Here is a 20,249-nt window from a genome sequence, read left to right as displayed (position 1 = left end):
ACACAAGGAACATAGTTAGGCCACAGGAACCAAAGTATTACCTGTAGTAACTCAAAACATTCTCATCATGGGCATTCCCTGCTCGCGCTTCCTGGGCCAACTGTCGGATGCTTTTCTCATGATTATCATTGTTTCTGTCAGTCCAGGTCAACCAGACCTCCTCCTCAGAAAATTCAATACTCAGGTATTCATGAGTCTGAGACATCTCCTTCACAGGTCTCAATCTGAAAAACAAAAATGCTTCCACTCACTTTCTAGGAAAAGAAATCACCTAAAGCCACTTAATTCTGAGCTGAATGTGGTGAATTATTTTCTTCCTATCTGCCACACTATCTTTCTTTTAATTACTTTTTCTTCCAAAATCATTTAACTGCAAAATAATGGCTACAAAATCATCTAAGAGTTTAATACTTGGAATATATTGATTCCTTCCAAGAGAGTATAATAAAAAAGTACCATATGTAACCAGCATTCTATATATGCATTTGAAGGAAATTTCCTTCTAACATTAAAAAAAGGTTTGAAAGGTAGCCATCTCAGACCAGCTCAGTTTCTAACAATCCACAGCCACAATTTGACCAAATGAGATCAAGCTTACATTACTGCATCTCCTCTCAAGAGTATTTTAATAAATATATTTTAATATAAACCTGTAGGCCTAGTACATTTATTTTTAAACCCTATGATGTAGGCTGAAAATGACTTAGCATTGTCATATCATGATAGCAAAAAGAGTAGTAGGGGAAGAGGATAGTAGTACAATTGTTCAAAGAAAAAAGGACACACTGGATACTCACTCAGTTTGGATTAAGATATCAGTGTTCTTGGGGTCCAGGACACACTTGCAGATCAGCTCTTGAGTTACGGGAATTGCAACATGGTTTGACACACACAAGTCTGATAGATAGTCCAAAAATCTGGAGCAGAAGTAAAAGGTTCAAATTATCTTTCAAGCAATTTGATGGGCCTCTTAAAAATCCCATATTGCACAAAAGATGTAAAATGGAAAGGAACAACTGACAGGTTCTCTGTCAGTTGTTCCTTTCCATTTTACATCTTTTACACCTTCATCATATGATGGAAAAATGAAAGTATCAGATCTCCTGGTTTTGAGCACCAAAACAAGGCAAAAATCACACTTCATTGCTCCCGATTCTGTCCTAAAAACAGTTATCCTGATCCAATCCTGATCTGAAATGTAAACTCTCCAGTCTAAAAAAAAAAACATTGCTACTGTACTTTTGGCATCAGAAGGCACAAAGATAGTAAAGAACCAGGTTGCATGGAGAAACATCTTGGAAAGAACAACCCACTCAAGAAGATTTTTATTCCTGAGTAATCCGATTTCAATAATCAGAGATAATAAGTGCCAACTATGCTTAGGTGAAAATTGGAGTTGCCAGCACTCAAATTAAAGCAATCAGAAGCTGGAACAATTTATATCAAATTCTGTAATGCACGGATGTATCTGAATTCAAAGTAGTATAATAGCCCTTGTTTAACAGTGGCAATTGGTCCTGGCAACTCTGTTCTTAAGTAACACAATAATAAAGCACATCATGAGACTGCACCAACTTGCAATGTAGTTGTGGAAACCATAATCTGGTTTCCATTATGAGATGAGTTTCATGTAATCACAGCATCCCATGGATATGTGATTGCCATTTGTGACCTTCGGTCAGCTTCCCTATTGACTCTGCTGGTTGGAAGCCCACAGCAAAGGTTTCAAATGGCAATCATGGGACAGTGGAATGCTACAACAACATAAATGTAAGTTGCTAAGCACCTACATCACAAACATGTGACCACTGGGATGCTGCAACGGCCACATCTACAAAGAAGAGTTGTAAATGTAATGGAATGTATGAATGACTTTGGGAAATAATTGAGATACTGCCTAGGAAACAGATGAGAGAGACAGGAGCTCATAGTCATTTAATTGAGAAAGAAACTTAGAAAGAATCCGCTCTCATGGATCAAACAGTTAAAAGTAGAGATGGGAAGTTTCTGCTTTAGATTTGCAGGATTCTGTGAATGTAGTCTTACAATAAATTAGAATTAGCTCATTTTATTGTGTTTCCTGTCTGTTTTAGCTGGGTGGGCTGATGTAACTCCTCCTTGTTCAGAATCATCAAAACTTTGAACAGCTGCTGAACAAGTGGGTGTTCAACAAGGCCTATTTGTATTTATTTTCTTGGAAACTGATCCTTTACTTGGACCCAACAATTATTTCTGTTCTGGCCATTGAACCTCAGCTACCTATAAGAGACTTTACTCATCTCAGACTTTGGATTGGATTGGGACTAGTACTTTATCTATCAAATCCACTATAAATGCCACCACTGATGTTGACCCTGGGATGTTAATAACTTTATCAAAGCCTTTACCCCAGTTCACTTTCCTTACAACTAATTACCATATTTTTCAGACTATAAGATGCGCCTAGATTTACAGGAGGAAAACAAGAAAAAATAGTTTGGGACCTCCACGCGTCACATTTTTGCCCTCCCCGGCCCCCATGTCCTGTTTTTGCCCAAAACACGCTCGCTTTTGGCCTGCAGAGTGCTTCTGGAGGCTGGGGAGGGCAAAAAAGGGGTGTGCGGCGAGTTCAGGAGCCCCAAAACAGGTTTATTTATGGCAAAAATGGGATGTGCGGAGCACTGCAGAGTGCTTCTGGGAGCCAGGGAGGGTGAAAGTGTGACATGCAGAGGGTTCAGGAGACCAAAAACAGGCCCATATTCCAGTGGTGGGTTTCTATTTTTTTTTACTACTATTTTTTTTACTATTGGTTTGCTCGTGCGTGTGTGCGTGTGCGTGCATGGGCAGAGCCTCCCACCGCTGCCACTACTGGTTTGCCCAATTCGGGCCGAACCAGGATTAACCCACGTCTGCCGTATTCGGTCTATGAGACTCACTGAAATTTTCAGCCACTTTTAGGGTGGGAAGTGCGTCTTATACTCTGAAAAATATGGTACCTGAACACTATTTTGGATTGCCAATTATCCAACACAGCAAACAAATCAACAATGAGCCTAAACTCTTAATTAATCTTTAACATAATCTTAATATAATTAAAATCCACAGCTAATGTCCTTTGACATAAAGGCACATGCAAGATGCCTGTTAACTACTGCAGAAGAGCTCGGTAGTTTAAAAATATGCAATTTGCTCCATTGATCTTAAGTGATACCCACCTGGGTTCCCGATTCTTTCGCACCAGACTCACAAATGTTTCCACTTCAGTTTTGGTTATGTGCTTTTCAAGAAGTTTACGGTTGTTATGCAAGAGGGCAGTGATGGTGTCCTCAGCCAAAATGTCATAGCCAATTTGTGACTGCATCATGCCAAACTGCTTAGCAATATGTTCCTGGAAAAAGAGAAATCATATCTGAGTAGAGCAATTCCATGTTAAAATTGTGAGCTAATTTAGCAACTACTGAATAGCCAAAAATGTGAAGATTTTTCCAAACGATAATGCTGTATATATAACAATTTTCTTACATATCAGCAAACCCATAGAACAAATGAATCTTAACTGATATACTTTTACATGGATCATTTATTCTTATTAAGATTAAATAGTCCAGAAAAATGAATATTAGACTAATCATGGACTAATCCTCTAAACCAGTGATGGCTAACCTTTTTATCCTCATGTGCCAAAATTGCATGCGCACACTAACAGCGTGCTTACACCTAAAAATGCAATGTGCCCCACCCCCCTGTGCATGCGTGCAACACCCTGCACATGTGCATGACCCCCAGTGCCCCATTTTGGGACTAGTAGGTCATGTCCTCGGACAAAAAATGGGGTGGGGGGAACGTCGTACCCCTAGTGACCTGTTTTGGGCTAGCAGATGTGCCTGAAGCCTCCTGAAACAAAACACGGGGTGTGAGGGGGCGCCACTCCCCCGTGCTTCCCCCACGCATGCATGTGTGACCCCCTGCCCCAGTACATGCACACACAGCCCCCTCCCCCCTCGCGCATGCATGCCCATCTCCCGCATGTGTGACAGAGACCCGAAAATGGTGGCCAGCGGGAGGCGCACAGACATATGTGGTGCTGCTGAGCTGGGCGACAGATAGACGCGTGCCCGCAGAGAGAGCTTTGCGTGCCACCTGTGGCACGCATGCCATAAGTTCGCCATCACGGCTCTAAACCAACCCTAAACCAGCAATATCCATATCCGTATTGGTAACTGCTTACCTGGTTCTTGCGGTAATCCTCCTGGGAATGCCTCAGTACCCTATAGCACAGCCGGAACATGTATTGGTAGGGAGCATTCTTCTGGTCAGATAGCTCTTCCAGTCGTACAAGTGGGCCTTCCTCACCCTTTTCCTTAAATGGAGCCTTCAGAATTCCAAAGATCTATTTGGCACAGAAAGGATGTTATCAGTCCAACTGAAAAGTGTATTTTACGTGTGGTGGGGAGATTCCGAACCATCAGGTCTTGATTCTGGAATATTTCATATCTTTTATCTATTGATAAACAAATTTACTTGAGATTTACTGACTGTAAAATCACTGAGCTCCTTAATCTCATTTGGATGAGGTAAAAAGCCAAGAAGCCAGATCAAAATGTTTCAAAAAAGTCTATAATGAAATGCAAAAGGCTTAATCCCAATTCCAAGACAGCTTCAGAACTAGATAGAAACTGCTTTAAAATGTTGTCAAAAAAGAGACAACTTACAAAAAAAGAGACAAGATACAACTGTCTTTCCAAGTATTTATGAATGTGTCTCCAATGGAAGATTTACTTCTATGTTATCCTGCCCAAGATATCAGCTAATTCCCAGGCCTTTGTTCCACCTGCATCTTGATATGGAGATCAGCCATTCTTGAATGGTATAAAGACTTCCATGATTCTGAGTTTCAGTTCTCTATCTGTGGGACTAGCAGAAACCTGCTCAGAATGGCTTTCATTGTGTTCTCTGGGGACTTGAAGACTTCCAGTCCATCTCCTCAAACGAATGCTTCTCCACTATCCAAGTTGACTCTTTTTAATTTTACTTTTGAAAATTACCCGTCCTCCTATAATACAGTAAGGATGAATAACCTGGTGCCTTCCAGGTGTGTTGGACTTCAGCAATCTCAGCCATCATGGCCAATGGCAAGAGATTAGGGTTTCAAATGCCTATCTCACTTTCAAGAATAGACACGGCACACACTATGTCTATTTAACCTGAATTCAGCTAAGAGAAAAAGTCTTCATTATATTGAATTTAAAAAGTTAAACAAATTTGAAAAGGCATTTTAGAACAAGTAGGTCAAAAAAGTGCAAGGTTGCTATTTCTCCAAATGATATCTATGTTATCTTATATATCTTGCTACTGGAGTAAACCATGGGAATTGTCTGCAGTCTTAGAAAAAACATTTCATTGCAGAATTGCATAAATATTCCAAAATACTGAAAACTCTTCACTTAATAATGCAAAGAGCATGTTTACTTTGTTCTGGAGAATAAATCACCTGCTTCAGTATGTTCTGTTCCCTCATAAGCTTCTGCCTTTCCCGGTTGGCCTTGGTAATAACAATATCCAAAACATTTTGACCGTTGTTGGGTACATCACTGACAAAAAAAACCAAGTCCTCCAACAGTTGGATGACAAACCTGCCAGAGAAATCATAATTAATTTCATCAGTGAAACACATTGCATAAATCAGGATCATGCAACAGTTATTTGGACAATAAATAGTTATTTCATAGGAAACAAAAACAACATAAATATTAGTCATGCTTTTTAAATGTTTTGCCTAGGTCTTTAAAATTCAAAGTTATTTACAATTTGAACTTAGCTTTTCAGGATCTACAGCATAAAATTTCATTGTACAAGTCAAAACAACATTTAGACTACGTCATAAATGTGAACAATATTTTCTTGCAGAATGAAAATTGGATTCTTGCAAAAGGGAGCCATATATTAGTCCTTCAGGCTAATTGACTTAATCCCACGCAAATTGATTACCAGTATATCTATCTATTATATGTCCAGTGTTGCAAAATACTTGCGCTTTTTACCTCCGGTCATTCTGACTAAGGAATCCTTCATTCATCTTCTCTACCACATTAGCTAGCATGTAGCTGGCATCATTAGCAAAATCCAGGTCTCGGATTTCTGATACTGGAACAGAAACGATGGCAAAAGCCTCTTTGTCTTCTTTGGTTGGGCAGGTACCAAGCTGAAAAGCAGAAGCATATAATGTAGTTCCGTGCATTGCTCAAATGTCTACATTTGCAAACTATATTCTCTACGTCACATCCAGATAATACTAAATACTAAAAATTAATATTAAATGCTCACTTATCATGAGCCACTTTTAATATTATTTTCTTTAGATAGAAAAGCATGAGGACAGACAGACAAATATAAAATCAATTTAAGAGACATCTGTGGATCTCATGAGAAAATGGCCAAGGAAGAGAATATGAGAGATGACCCATTCCAAAGAATGAGCTGTCCTGATGAGGGTGGCAGAGAGCAATGGGAAGTTTTAGGCAGTCTGCAAGGCAAGAAAGAAGCAGCAAGAGGAGAATGAATATGCATATATTTCAGGTGGTGTGTATTTGAGAGCTACAGGGGAAGGAAATGAAAATATTTAGGAATGAGCCTGAAAAGAAGGGATGTGAATTGTGAGACTGAATAACTTGGTTTAAGTTTGGGGTCTCATATCCCAGTTCAACTGAGCATTCCAACTTCTTAGAAATTAAAGAAAGCGACACAATCACAAAGTTAGCCATTTCTGAATAGGTAACCTGTCAGATAATGAGGATTTAATAGCTGCCAGCTGATTTGTAAGGTTGTAAACTGTAAACTGATGCAATAAGGATGATTCAGCAATGAGGTGTCTATATAGATTAGAGGGCATTTCTCTCTCTCATCGTGTATCTCATTTCTCCCCTTGTGTCTGTAGCTGAGTGGTAAGGGATTTATCTACCATGTGTATGTCTGTACATATTTGTATATAAACCACTATTAATTGTCTAAAGGCTCTGTGTACTCCTGGGTTTATCTCATAACAATAGTCACACTGCCTAAACTCTGACATAACCTCTTGTAAAGTACCTCTGAAAGTTGCTTAAAATTCTAACTCTAAAATTCTGACTAGATCAAAAAGGGCAGAAACCTCCAGTCGGCATTAGTTCCATTAGCAAACAGCTTTCCACATTAGTAGTAGTAGCTTCTGATCAAGTTAGAAAGATACCATAAGACGGATGGGCCGCTCCTCATCAATGTCAATGGGTACATTGGTACTCTGGATCCAGGTATTGGTGCAGAGGTGACGTAATCGAACATAGGAATTTCTGAAAATAAATAGAGCATTAATATTATTCCTCAACATACTTTCTATAAGAGCTCATGGCCACTTTATAAATAGTAATATAATCTTGACCTTCTGTTTCAGGACTTATTACCAAGTTTATGTAATTTGGTTTTAGGAACAGGAAGGAATATAGTAATCACTTAAATAAATAAATAATAAATATTTATTTCTTAGCCGCACCCTCTCCCGAAGGACTCGGGGCGGCGTACAATAAAACATATGAAATACATATATAGACAAGACATACATATAACAAAGACGTATACCAAGACATGTACAAGGAGGAGGTCGACTAATGAATAAAAACAATTAAAATCACAATGTTTAAAAAACCCCTAATAATTGAATACAATTAAAATACCCAAATAAAAAACCCATCAGGAGCGATATAGTTAGATCAAAGTTGAGTCAGGCCAGCTACTTGGAATAGGTGGGTCTTGAGCTTTATACGAAAGGAGCGGAGGTCAGAGGTATTCCTAATATCCGGAGGGAGGTCATTCCACAGGGCTGGGCCCGCCACAGAGAAGGCTCTACTCCTAGGCGCCGCCCCTCGACACTGTCTGGTGGACGGCACCTGGAGGAGGCCCTCTCTGTGCGAGCGGATTGGTCGCAGGGATGTATGGGGCAGAATACGATCCCGCAAGTAACTAGGTCAGAGTTCCACTACAAGACTTGAAGCAAATAGTCTTAAATTTCAATACTTTTAACATAACTTTACATTTGCAAACTCTGAATTATATCCATTTCATAACCTACTGGATGTCAGGAATAACCTTTAGTGCACTCATGTCTAATTCCATAAAGATGTAAAAAGGGGAGCTGTGATATTTGAAATGCATATATTATTTACTACATGCAATATCCCAAAGTGCTTCTTGTCCTATTTTCTTGGTTCACTTCTGCCTAATGTATCAGAACACGGAGGCTGATCAGTTTATACATGGACGGAAGATAAGGAGATGGCATAAAAAGGTAGATAATTGATTAGAAAAACTAAAGTTGAATCTACCCTGAATCCATTCATAGAAAGTGGTCGAACAAGACAATATTAGGCCCCCCCAAAATTGAAATGATGCAAAATATTTCCATTATTCCTCTTCAAAAGTATTTTTCCAGGACTACTGTAGAACATTAAAAGGGAAGGAGATCCTTTTTCAAGATATTGTAAGCATTCATTTAAATAAGTATAACTCTTCCTGCTCTACACTCCCCCGCCAAAAAAGCATGTTTCCTTAAATTGTGCTTATCGTCTCTGTTCCTATTTAGAAAAATACAGTATTCTGCATGAAGCCACTTACCGGGGGACAAAGGAATCAGTCTTTTGCAGTGTAGTGGGATCCAGTTCAAAAAGGGATGCTATATCATTACCATGAGGCACAGCTACAAGCCGGTACTTGATCTTTTCCCCTGTGAATCTCCGACTAACACGATTGGTTCCTGCCTGCCACAAGATAAGGAGATTTTAGTTCTGTTAGCAGGACCATACAAGTCATTGCCCACCACAATGACAAACACTGCTTCATGGAATCTTTGATGGGAGTTTCCAAATTCTCCAGCCTTGTTTAGAAATACTCATTTTCTCTATTACTTAAATAATTACAACTTCTAGTTTCTTTTATTAACAGGCACAAAATCTAGTATATAGTTAGTAGATGAACTGGAACCCCAATCAACCTAGAAAACATGTATTAAGATAATTAAGTCGATTCATTTTAAGAGCATAAAAACGTTTAATACCCTTAATGAAGTGTTAGATACTTCCCCCCCTATTGCAGCTAAACAATAGAAGTCTCCACTCAGGTCCTCTGCTGCCGGCGGGAACAGAGGAGCACCTGATTGGCTGAGAGGCTGGACAGCTCCCATTTAAAAAGAGGAGCTGGCTGACCATCTCTTCAGTGGATGTTTGCACGTACTTCAATAAAGAGCTGTTATCGCTAGCCTTTTGTGTCTTCCTTTACCCGATCTAACATGAAGAAATTGTTAATATAGGGTATTCCAACACTATATTCCAAGGTCCTTACAAATAAGTAATATCCACCTTAAAAATGGTGTTCAATTGTTTACAAAAAAGCTGATTTGGCATTGTCCAAAACACATTTCAACAATGTGAAAGATTTTTCCTGCTAACACATTCAGACCAAATTGTGATATCAAATGATGTTTTAATTTTAAATATTGCCAGTGCATAGGTAGAGGTAAAGGTTCCCCTGCACTTGTGTGCTAGTCATTTCCAGCTCTAGGGGGCAGTGCTCATCTTCGTTTCAAAGCCGAAGAACCAGCGCTGTCCGAAGACATCTCCGTGGTCATGTGGCCGGCATGAATAAATGCTGAAGGCGAGGGAACGCTTTTTCCTTCCCACCAAAGTGGCCCCTACTTTTCTACTTGCATTTTTTATGTGCTTTCAAACTGACGGTTGGCAGAAGCTGGGACAAGTAACACGAGCTCACTCTGTTATGCGGCATTATGGATTTGAACCACTGAACTGCTGACCTTCTGATCGACAAGTTCAGCATCTTAGCTACTGAGCCACTGTGTCCCTTGCACCAGTGCATATTTTTAGACAATTCAATCCTCGTATAATAACTTGATTGGTAGTACAGAAGTATGAATAACTCAAGAGATCTTACCGAGGGCTTCAACTCTCCTGCCTCTCCCTTGTAGCCAGGGTTTTCCTGAAAAGAAAGAATATCAGGATAGAAAAAAGAACTAAAATCAATTGATCTTGATCATTTGAAATTCTAAAAAGCAGCCTACCTAACTTATTTTTTTCTCTGAAACTGGAACTAAAGATCTGAATGAACAGACGATTCAGGTGATAGGAAATATCTTCTTTTCCCTTTCTAACTTTCATTTAGTATCGATGTAATATGCTGAGAACATCTGGCAACTAGTACAAATGGTCGCTGGAGACGTTCTACTATGCTCAAAACTAAAATGGCCTCAGTTAAACCTCCGTGCCTCAAATCTGATTGCTTATAGTTTTCACAACACAAGAAAGTAAATTGATGTAGACCTTATGCTTCTCATCAAACCTGAGCTTGAACACAAAACTGAATGCTTCCCCAGTGTTCTTCATGAAAAAACAAAAAACAAAACTAGGACATGAAACAAGAACCTTTGTGTGAGTGGGTGTATCATAGCATATGTTGATAGTTTAGTAGCACATGCTACAGAATATGATTTTAGTCATATTCAGTGGAACTTTCCTAATAGATACAGAGACTGTGACAGGAACATACCCATTCATGCTTTAAGAAAGATCTGTATATGAACTCCTTCTGTCTCTGTCTTAACAATACTTAAAGAAGAATTAAAGTAATTTCTCTCTATATGTATTCCACAATGCATTATTCATATTTTATAATTCAATAAAACAACTTGGAGGAAAATAATTTATCTCCCCCCAAATTAAATGGAAATTTAGCCAGAAAATCAACTTTATCTAAGCAACTCTGTTGCGCTGCTTTAGAATCAAAATAGTGGCAATCAGCGCAGCTGTTCACATTTCTGAATCCAGTCTGATTATTATGTCTTTCAGAGACTGATACCATCTTCTCTCAAGGAGAAATTTATCAACTGAGGGACTCAATCAGCCTTCCTTTTCCTTATTAAATGTCAAAAGCCAAGACAGGCAAGGGACACACATATTAATGGTTATTGAATTAGTCCCAAGACCATGTAACTCATTTAGTAATTGGGCTTGATGGTGAATAGATTATCTCTTGTTAAAGGATCTGTAAAGTCCAAATGAAAGCAATTCTATTTACAATCTTGCAAATCTGTCCAGGTTGTGATCAATTTCCTTTGAGAGCCAGAATAGAAAACAGTGGAACAGTGGAACAGTGCAACTGGACAATATTACAAAAATGCAATTTCATCCCACCAGTTTGGTGTTTGTTGTTATCTATGATGTGGAATGTGTCCTGGAGAACTTTGGAAAGTCAGTTTCTGTCATTTTTTAGACAGTGAAAATGTATTCATATCTATTGTTTCATGGGAACTGATAGCACAGTCTTACTGTGTATATGCATCAAAAACTGCTATAACTGCTATTCTTCTCACCTCTGCTGCTAAGTAATTCCCAGTGGCAAGATGTTTGAAGCGATATAAACCATTCCAGTGTCCAGCGCCACCTCGGCAAGGATCATGATGGACTACCTGGGGGAAAAAAATCAGGAAAAAAATTAAATCGTATCTGTAAATTTTATCCAATGATGTAGCAGTGTCAAGCTGCAATGACAACAAAATTAAAATATGCATGCAATGACATGTAAATGCAAACCTTATATGCCTAAATATAAATGTCAGGTAGCACACAATAATATCAAGTGTCATCAATCGCCCTAATTTGCTCTGTCCTGCAGACATCCATAACCAAACTTGGTTGCCAACAGAACACCCAATAGTGAGTCCGAGGTTAGGAGAGCATGAATTAATGCGTGCACTACTGTTACTGCTATTATTGTTGTTGTTGCTATCAGGGTATTCTAATTGGCCTCAGAATGCAATGCCACTCTCCACAGAAATTCCACTTTCACTATTCTATCATAAGCTAAATTTGGCGCCAGGAAATCTATATCCACATAAATATGTTGGTTTCACCACACAAACAAATATGAGCTGTCGTGGCACAGTGGTTAGAATGCAGTACAGCAGGCTATTTCTGCTGACTGCCAGCTGCCATACGTTTGGCAGTTCAAATCTCACCGGCTCAAGGTTGACTCAGTCTTCCATCCTTCAGACGTTGGTAAAATTAGGATCCAGATTGTTGGGGGCCATATGCTGACTCTATAAACCACTTAGAGAGGACTGTAAAGCACTATGAAGCAGTACATACGGTAAGTCTAAGTGCACTCAGATTACATCAATACTCAAGGAATGCTGAAACAGGGAATTATGTTGTGGCCCGCCAGTGGCCAGCAGAGCTGGCAGTGTAGTCAGACAGTGAGGAGGTTGGGGAGGAACATGGGCCAGTTCTGGGGGTTGAGGAAAGTTCAGACGAGGGTTGAGGAAAGCTCTGTGTTGGAGGCAGAGAGGGAGTTAGACAGCAGTGAGGCAGAAGAATAGTTGGAGCCTGTTCCCAGTGTGCGCATGCGCGGAGCTGCCAGAAGACAAGAACAACTAAGAAAGCAGGGTCGACTTAAGAGTAAAGCTACACCTTGGAAGTGATTGGCCCCTCCCATAGGAAACAAAAGAGGAACGAACAGGGAGTGGGCTTTTGCAGGAAACAATTCGTTCATTCAGTCATTTCAAGAGTGGAAAGTTCTGTTTCTGACTATAAGAGACTCTGTGCCAAGGTTTGCCTTGCCCTGCATTTGGAAGGTAGTTATCTGGCAGCGCTCCAAACGAGATAAGGTGTATGCGGATAAACATTCCTCTGAAAGACTGTTTGCTAAGCCTTGATGTCTGTGAATGAAAGGAATTCATAGACATGTAAATAAAATAGTTTTTGCCAGGACCAAGACTTTGCTTCTTGCTTTCTAAGGAAGCCTGGGTCAGAGCAAGTTGTGGGTTAGCTTAACACTCACCTCAACTTCCCAGAGTGCATTGGAACTTGTAGCCGATGTTGCCGATTGCCTCAAGGTAGTTCGAAGGAAAACATGGAGTTTGCTTTTGTATTCATCGCAAGTGAGAAATTTCTCCTGTTCTGCATGGAACAATCTAACAACGTCACCCTATTTGAAAAAAAGAAATACAAATTTCCATATACAGGTAGTCCTCGACTTACAACAGTTCACGTAGTGTCCGTTCGGAGTTACAATGGCACTGAAAAAAGTGACTTATGACCATTTTTCAGACTTATGACTGTTGCAGCATCCCCAAGGTCATGTGATTTTCATTCGGATGCTGACAACTGACTCACGTTTATGACCCTTGCAGTGCCCCTGGGTCTTGTGATCCTCTTTTGCAACCTTCCTGACAAGCAAAGTCAACAGGGAAACCAGATTCTCTTAACAATCAGGTTACTAACGTAACAACCGCAGTGATCCACTTAACAAACGTGGAAAGAAAAATCGTAAAATGGGGCAAAGCTCACTTAACAAATTTCTCACTTAGCAACATAAATTTCGGGTTCAATTGTGGTCATAAGTCAAGGACTCCCTGTACAAGCATTTACATGAGATAACCAAATAACGTGATTTTTTTAAAATAAAGGAATAATTTAGTGTTAGGGATCGTAACAACAGCAGTGGGAACACATTGGACATACACCTCTGCATACTAGGGAATAGAATAATGAAATTATGGGACAGGTGGGTTAGGCATGACTAACCAAAGCTCTAATGATTTATGTGGAACAACTCAAAATATACCTAATACGTGAGTGTACAAATCATGGATTTGCAGGAGATGATCACGTTGAGCCTGAGGAGAGGGTCAAAGACATCATCACTTTGGCATCTCTATGCCTTCGTAAGAGACCTAAGCCCAGCCCCCTTTGAAGTCTGTTGATTTTTAGCTGGTGCCAATTTGCCTTGACCGTATATAGATTCTTGTGCATAGGTATGCACATAAAATGAACTCATCGTGCTTTTGAACTCTATCCTGGCTCCTGATTTCTAGCACCTGATAGCATTTCTCTATTTGCTTGTAGCAGTCCGATTACCAGTAAGAGTTTTGTTATACAATTTTTATTAATAATTTGACTGAAAACTGAACAGCAGAAAAGCGATGCTGCATACTTTGAACTACCGGCAAGAAAATGTCAGGGACATTTTCCACACCTACAGAAAACACCAAGGATACACAACCTTAGTTCCAACATAATATGCAGCTCTTAAAAGCCTTGGATATGGTCTCTAGATTTGCTTCAGAAATTGACACCAAATTGTAATATGATAAAAGAGAAAAACAACTAGGAAGAATTAATTCAGTTAAACTGAAATTGAGGCTAAACTAATAGAACATATTTGGTGTTTGTCTTCACCCTGCCACTTTTGCCGTAATCAAAAGTGGATTTGGGTTTGGCTAGTGAGTCTAAGGAAAAGAAGAATTAGGGGCAACATGATAGCAGTATTCCAGTATTGAAAGGCTGCCACAAAGAAGAGGGGGTCAAATTATTCTACAAAGCACCAGAGGGCAGGACAAGAAACAATGGTTGGAAACTAATCAAAGAGAGAAGCAACCTGGAATTAAGGAGAAACTTCCTAACAGTGAGGATAATTAACTAATTAACTAGTGGAACAGCTTGCCTCCAGAAATCTTGGGTGCTCCATCACTGGAGGATTTTAAGAAGGGACTAGACCAGTGATAGCTAACCTTTTTGCCATTGTGCCAAAAACAGGGGGAGCGCAGAAAGGCTCATGTGCGCACACCCGTAATTCTATGCGCCCTCCCCCAGGGCATGCACACATAACCCCCTGTGCTCCCCCCACTTTTGGCATGTGATGGCACAGTGGACCCATTTTTTGCTCTCCCCAGGCTCCAGAGGCTTTCTAGGAGCCTGGGAAGGGCAAACACGGCCTTCCCTGCCCCCTTCCCCCAAGAGGCCCTCCAGAGGCCATAAACAGCCTTTTTTCTGACTTCTGGGTTGCCCGTTGGCCCATTTTTCTCCCTCCAGAGGGCAAAAAACCAGGCAAAAATCAGCTGGCCAGCGCATGCTGGAACTGACAGGGCAACGCCTCGCATGCCCTCAGAAATGGCTCCGTGTACCACCTGTGACACGCATGCCATAGGTTCGTCATCACAGGACTAGACAGTCACTTATCTGAAATAGTATAGGTTCTCTTCTCCTCCTTGAGCAGAGGACTGGACTAGAAGACCCTGAAGGTCCCTTCCAGCTCTATTCCATTCTAAAGCTTAAAATTTTGTTTACATGCATAACAAAACAAAAAACTAAAAGTTACATGCATAACAATTAAATATGGAGATGCACACACTTATTACCCCTTTAAGCACTTCTTCCATATGGTCCCGGAATTTCATAAACAAGTTGATTTTCCAGCTGGTGTTGCAATTGACAGAATTCACCTAAGAAAACAAGGAATTCCAAAATGATATACCCCAAAATATATCTCAAATAATAACTGAACTTCTACTATAATTTTATACTCTCTCCCCAAACCAACATTTCACTTCTTCCACTTTCTGATACCTCTTTGCATCCAGGATTATCAGCAAGTTCATAGTTGCTAGCATGTAGTGGCTGCCCAGCATTCACAGGATTCAAAATTACTTTGTCTCCAACAACTACCTGAGAAAGGATCACATAATATTTTTAGTTGTTTTCATTGTTTTATAATTTTACAACTGCAAGCCACCCAGAGTCACTTGGCTGAGTTGGGCAGCTATAGAGAATGAATGAATGAATGAATGAATGAATGAATGAATGGATGGATGGATGGATGGATGGATGGATGGATGGATGAATGAATGAATGAATGAATGAATGAATGAATGAATGAATGAATGAATGAATATGACTCTACATCCATTTACTATCAGCTTGGCATAATATCTTCCAATGGGTTCCTTCCCCTAATAGATTTAAGTACAAGAAATGTGGGAATTTCAGTGATATCAGGGTTGTGACCAAAAATCCATCATGAATGTCCCATCACAGATTCCTTGAGAAAGTAAGTAATTAAAATCAACTTGATATCCCTTTCCAGGCTTCTTTGTCTAAAAGTTAAATCCAGTCCAGTAGGAAGTAGAGAAACCTAAAATAATCCCTATTTATAAACCCAAGAGAGATCTATTGGGAGGAATCACATTATTATACTCACATTATCTCCATTGCTCCTCAGTTTCCAGAAGGGTTGGATAAAGAGCCAGGACCCTTCATTGCCTGTGGCATCAAGAGTTACCCTCATGGCATTCTTCTCTAGTAAAGCAGGGAGGCGCTTGTTTACAGTCAGATACTTATTACTCTTCATGTGGAGAAGCTGAAAAAATAAACAGAGTGGAAAAGCAACAATGGATCAATGACAGCTCCATGTAGACTGGAGACAATGGATGTGTTGGAAAGAGGAGTTAGTTAATGGACTGGCTCCTCAGAATTCCTCTCCAGAGCAAGGAGGGGCCAGGATCGCCCATAACTACTCTATACAGAGACTCCTCACAAGGAGGCTATAAGCCAGCAATTTCCAGTGCATTTCAGAACTCTTGGAGTCAGGGAAAAGTCATCTCACCTAAGCCAAGGTTCAGTGCCTTCAAATGGACACTGGATTTACATAGATCCCCTCTTAACCATCTTAGAAAATTGCTTGTGAATTCATTTTTCAACATTGAGAACCTTTAGAAGGGCAAGTTTCATCATACTGGATGAGTTTCCTTCTATCCTTGAGGATAAATTTTATGCAAGTCTTAGGGTTTTAAAAAGAAAAATATATATATTTTATTAAATACCAACAGGATGACTGAAATGTTGATTTTGGAAAATTGCAAATGGATTAAGGGTCCAGACAGATTTAATAGAGTATTTCCTGTGGGTTGTTTAAAATTTTGCAATGAAGATTTTGTGGATTACTTTAATCAAGGTTAAATATATATATTGTGTTTTTGTAACTCATAATGGATTTTTCTCAACTACGACTGAATTAAAAGGCTTTAAACATTTGCTGATAACAGAAAAGATATGGGAAATTACTCTTGCTGTATTTTTAGAGAAAGTGTTGTTGCTATGTTAAAAGGAAAAGAATAAAAAAAATGATTCATTTCATTAAGGTTAAATATATATGTTAGTATTACTGTTAACTCTTAATAGACTTTTGCTGATTAGCACTGAGTGACAAGATTGTATAATTTGTCTATTGATAAGAGATAAGATATGTTTTATTGAAATATAAGAGACGTTGTTTGTACTTGCCTGAAGTGAGAGGGAGTCATTTCTTTATATATTGTTTTACTTGGTCATTTTTTTTCTCTACCACTTTTTATTTTTCATATTCTTCTTACTTTGTATTAGTTTTTTATCTTTTAATCTATAAACTTTAATAAAAATTATTATTACCCTGTTTCCTTGAAAATAAGACCTCCCCGGATAATAAGCCCAATCGGGCTTTTGAGTGCATGCACTAAAATAAGCCCTCACCAAAAAATAAGCCCTCCCCGAAAATATTGCAACACAATAGCAGCCATGGCCACACTCGCCACCTCCTCCCCCAAAATAAGGCCAAGTACTTATTTTGGGAGTCAAAAGAAAATAAAACCCTTTCTTATTTTTAGGGAAACACGTTGTTGTCATTATTGTTATTTATTATATAAAAAAAGAAAAATAAACATTTATCTACTTTGAATCATTCATGGCCCATGTTAATATAAACAGCCAGAGAGAAAAATTAAGACTACATTCTACAACTACAGAGTATAGAGGATGACCTTGAGAGAGGGGGGAGTGGAGACTTGTTACCAAGATAACAAATAGAAAAATATGGCTTAAGCCCATATGAAGAGAGAAATTCCTGCTTCTTGGTTGGTCTATCCTGTAGGATGATCAACAATCACAGTGAACAGGAAACATTTTATTTTATAAAGTACATGTTTTCAGTAGGCAAATAATCTACATCTTCAACTTCTTCTCTATTTGAAGCTCCTTACAGCTTCATCTCAAATCCCCCTTGATAAAAATCAGAAGCACGATATAAATGCTCTCTGAAACATCAAACTAAGTTGTTCGATGGGAATAGATAATAGGCATATTCATTAGAAAGTCCTTTGATTGCAGTTCAAGTTAATGCTTCGTAATATACCTAACGGTTAATCTGAAGCCATTTCCATATATATTGTATCAGTCAGTTTGTTCCAAAGTAGATCATTTTTTTCTAGTGAGAATATCATAATAGGGCAAAGTTTCTTTGCTTGTGCATGTATTTATTTAGTTAATAATTTAGTTACTTATTTATTTATAAAATTTATTGGCCGCCACTTAATATGAAAACTGAGATCACAAAATCAATGAGATTATCTGATATCATCCAATCTTATGGCTGCTAAATATAAAGAATGGATGGGAGGGAGGGAGTTCTCTTTACTACATCAGTTAAGATAATATTCCATGTTGATGTGCTGGAAGGATTGATCCATGAAACCTGTTTTACACCCACACACAGAGGGAGGGAGGGAGGGAGGCAGGGAGGCAGGGAGGCAGGGAGGCAGGGAGGGAGAGGGAGAGATTGATAGTTTGTTTGATTGATTGATTGATTGATTGTAGGAGATGACCAGGCTGAGCTCAAGGGAGGAATCAAATGCATCATAAGTCACGAGTTCCTGTGCACCTGTAAGATATCTTAGTCCAGTTCACCTTGAATGCCTTTTTATTTCCTGTTCATTTCACTTGACCATCAGTTTGTCAGAATCTTGCAGAGAGCTTAAGCTTGCAATAAATATTTATATTCATCTGAATCTCCTGATTTCCCCAACATTTGACACGGCTGTAATTTTATGCTATCATTGTCAATTTTGCAAGCAGCAATAATATTAGGACACCTAAATTTGGGGCCACCATTATAGAGGGTGATAAAAGGCTATTTTTTCTTTCAATTTTCTCCAAATTGGAAAATGCATAAGGTAAGAAACAATTTAATTTCTGATACACCAAAATGTCTTGAGTCAATTCCAGTTTAATAGTGACAATTAAATTCTCTGACCAAGAAACTAGACTTAGTGCATGTTAGTCACAACCCATATACATTCTTCCATTTCTTTTCATAATGATATTATACTTTGTGACAAAGGTAAATGATAATGATAGGTAATATAAAAGTCACTTTCATAAACAGGCATTCCAAAGAGATTCACCCTTTTCCAATCTGGATGTTGTGTAGATGTGTAGGCTTCAATTTCCTGAATTCTCCAACCAGCTTAGATATTGTTAAGAATGTGGCTGTTGTAGTCCAGATAACTAAATGGCTTCCAGATTTGAGAAAGTTGTTCTAGGTAAACATAAATTTGGCTATCTAAACTTAAGGAATGTGGAGTTTTAAACTGGTGACTGGGCAATGGGCCAAGAGAAAAACAATATTACATACCTGTATGACACTTCCATATTTCACCACATCTCCATGTACCTTCTTGTTCTCTGTTTCATTTTGCTTCTGTTCCATCTGAGCTGCATGCTGTTGAAAAATGTAAAACACAGCAAAATGAATCCAATTGCATGAATCCTGTAAAATATGAATCCTGTAAGAGGATGGAAAACATTTGTTAGAAGTGGATCAAGAGTCAAATAGAGGCTAGGAGTCCATATATTTTGCCTCATCATGATGGAGTTTGTTGAATTTTGGTTTAGAAGGCTATGCAAATAGCAATTATGATTGTAAATTATAGTTAATGGTTTTCTGAAAGTCATTTGACTTCCAGATTATATAAGCTAATAAAATTCCAGTGAAGCATTATCTGTGTTTCTATGGGTTTTTTCATCCATACATACACTGCATACAATTTCTTGAAGATATCAATAAAAATCTGTTAAAAGTTCACAATTAGAAATGCGTTATTTTTTTAAAAAAAAAATTACTGAATGCAGCAAGAAAAAGAGAAGCTGCCTTTAAAGTCTCTCCAACCGAACAGCACACATTATACCCCTGCTCGCAAGCTGCACTGTATGCTAGGTCCAATTAAAGGTGTTGATTTTGACATTTAAAGCTCTACATAGCATAGGGCTAGGGTCTATGCTATGGGGGCACAATTACATCTGCTCATCCGATCAGAGCTGACAGAAAAGTTGCAGGTCCCTTCTGCTAAGGAGTAAGATCTGGGCCCAGAACATGAGCCTTTTTAGTTTTGGAATCTCATCTGCTTCGGAAATGAGGTTGACTGCATCCCAATTAATTTTCCAGAAATCCCTCAAAACTTATTTATGCTATCAGGTCTAGGGAATCAGTGGAACCAGTGCATTCCTGAAGTAGCTCCATTGAGATTAATATCTGCTGATCTCTCTTTCCTTGGATTTGCTAATTGTTTTTTATATTACTATGTTATAGTT

At 38.9% G+C, this 20,249-nt stretch overlaps 1 protein-coding gene across 1 annotated transcript in view; it reads right to left on the bottom strand.

The window, feature by feature from the left end:
• The window catches only part of ITPR3 (inositol 1,4,5-trisphosphate receptor type 3), a 128,435-nt gene that overhangs the window by 58,922 nt on the left and 49,264 nt on the right, over positions 1–20,249 (bottom strand). The window contains 15 exon segments of the mRNA XM_081948825.1: positions 42–224; positions 798–917; positions 3,195–3,367; positions 4,208–4,369; positions 5,471–5,612; positions 6,021–6,181; positions 7,205–7,304; positions 8,623–8,765; positions 9,952–9,996; positions 11,387–11,482; positions 12,853–12,999; positions 15,212–15,295; positions 15,420–15,518; positions 16,051–16,209; positions 19,294–19,380. Of these exon segments, the coding sequence (XP_081804951.1) occupies positions 42–224; positions 798–917; positions 3,195–3,367; positions 4,208–4,369; positions 5,471–5,612; positions 6,021–6,181; positions 7,205–7,304; positions 8,623–8,765; positions 9,952–9,996; positions 11,387–11,482; positions 12,853–12,999; positions 15,212–15,295; positions 15,420–15,518; positions 16,051–16,209; positions 19,294–19,380 (1,901 nt within the window).

The sequence above is a fragment of the Natrix helvetica genome, assembly GCF_964273705.1.
Source record: "Natrix helvetica genome assembly, chromosome: 3".
In the NCBI taxonomy this organism is placed as follows: domain Eukaryota; kingdom Metazoa; phylum Chordata; class Lepidosauria; order Squamata; family Natricidae; genus Natrix; species Natrix helvetica.
This window is presented reverse-complemented; position numbering and strand designations above follow the sequence as displayed.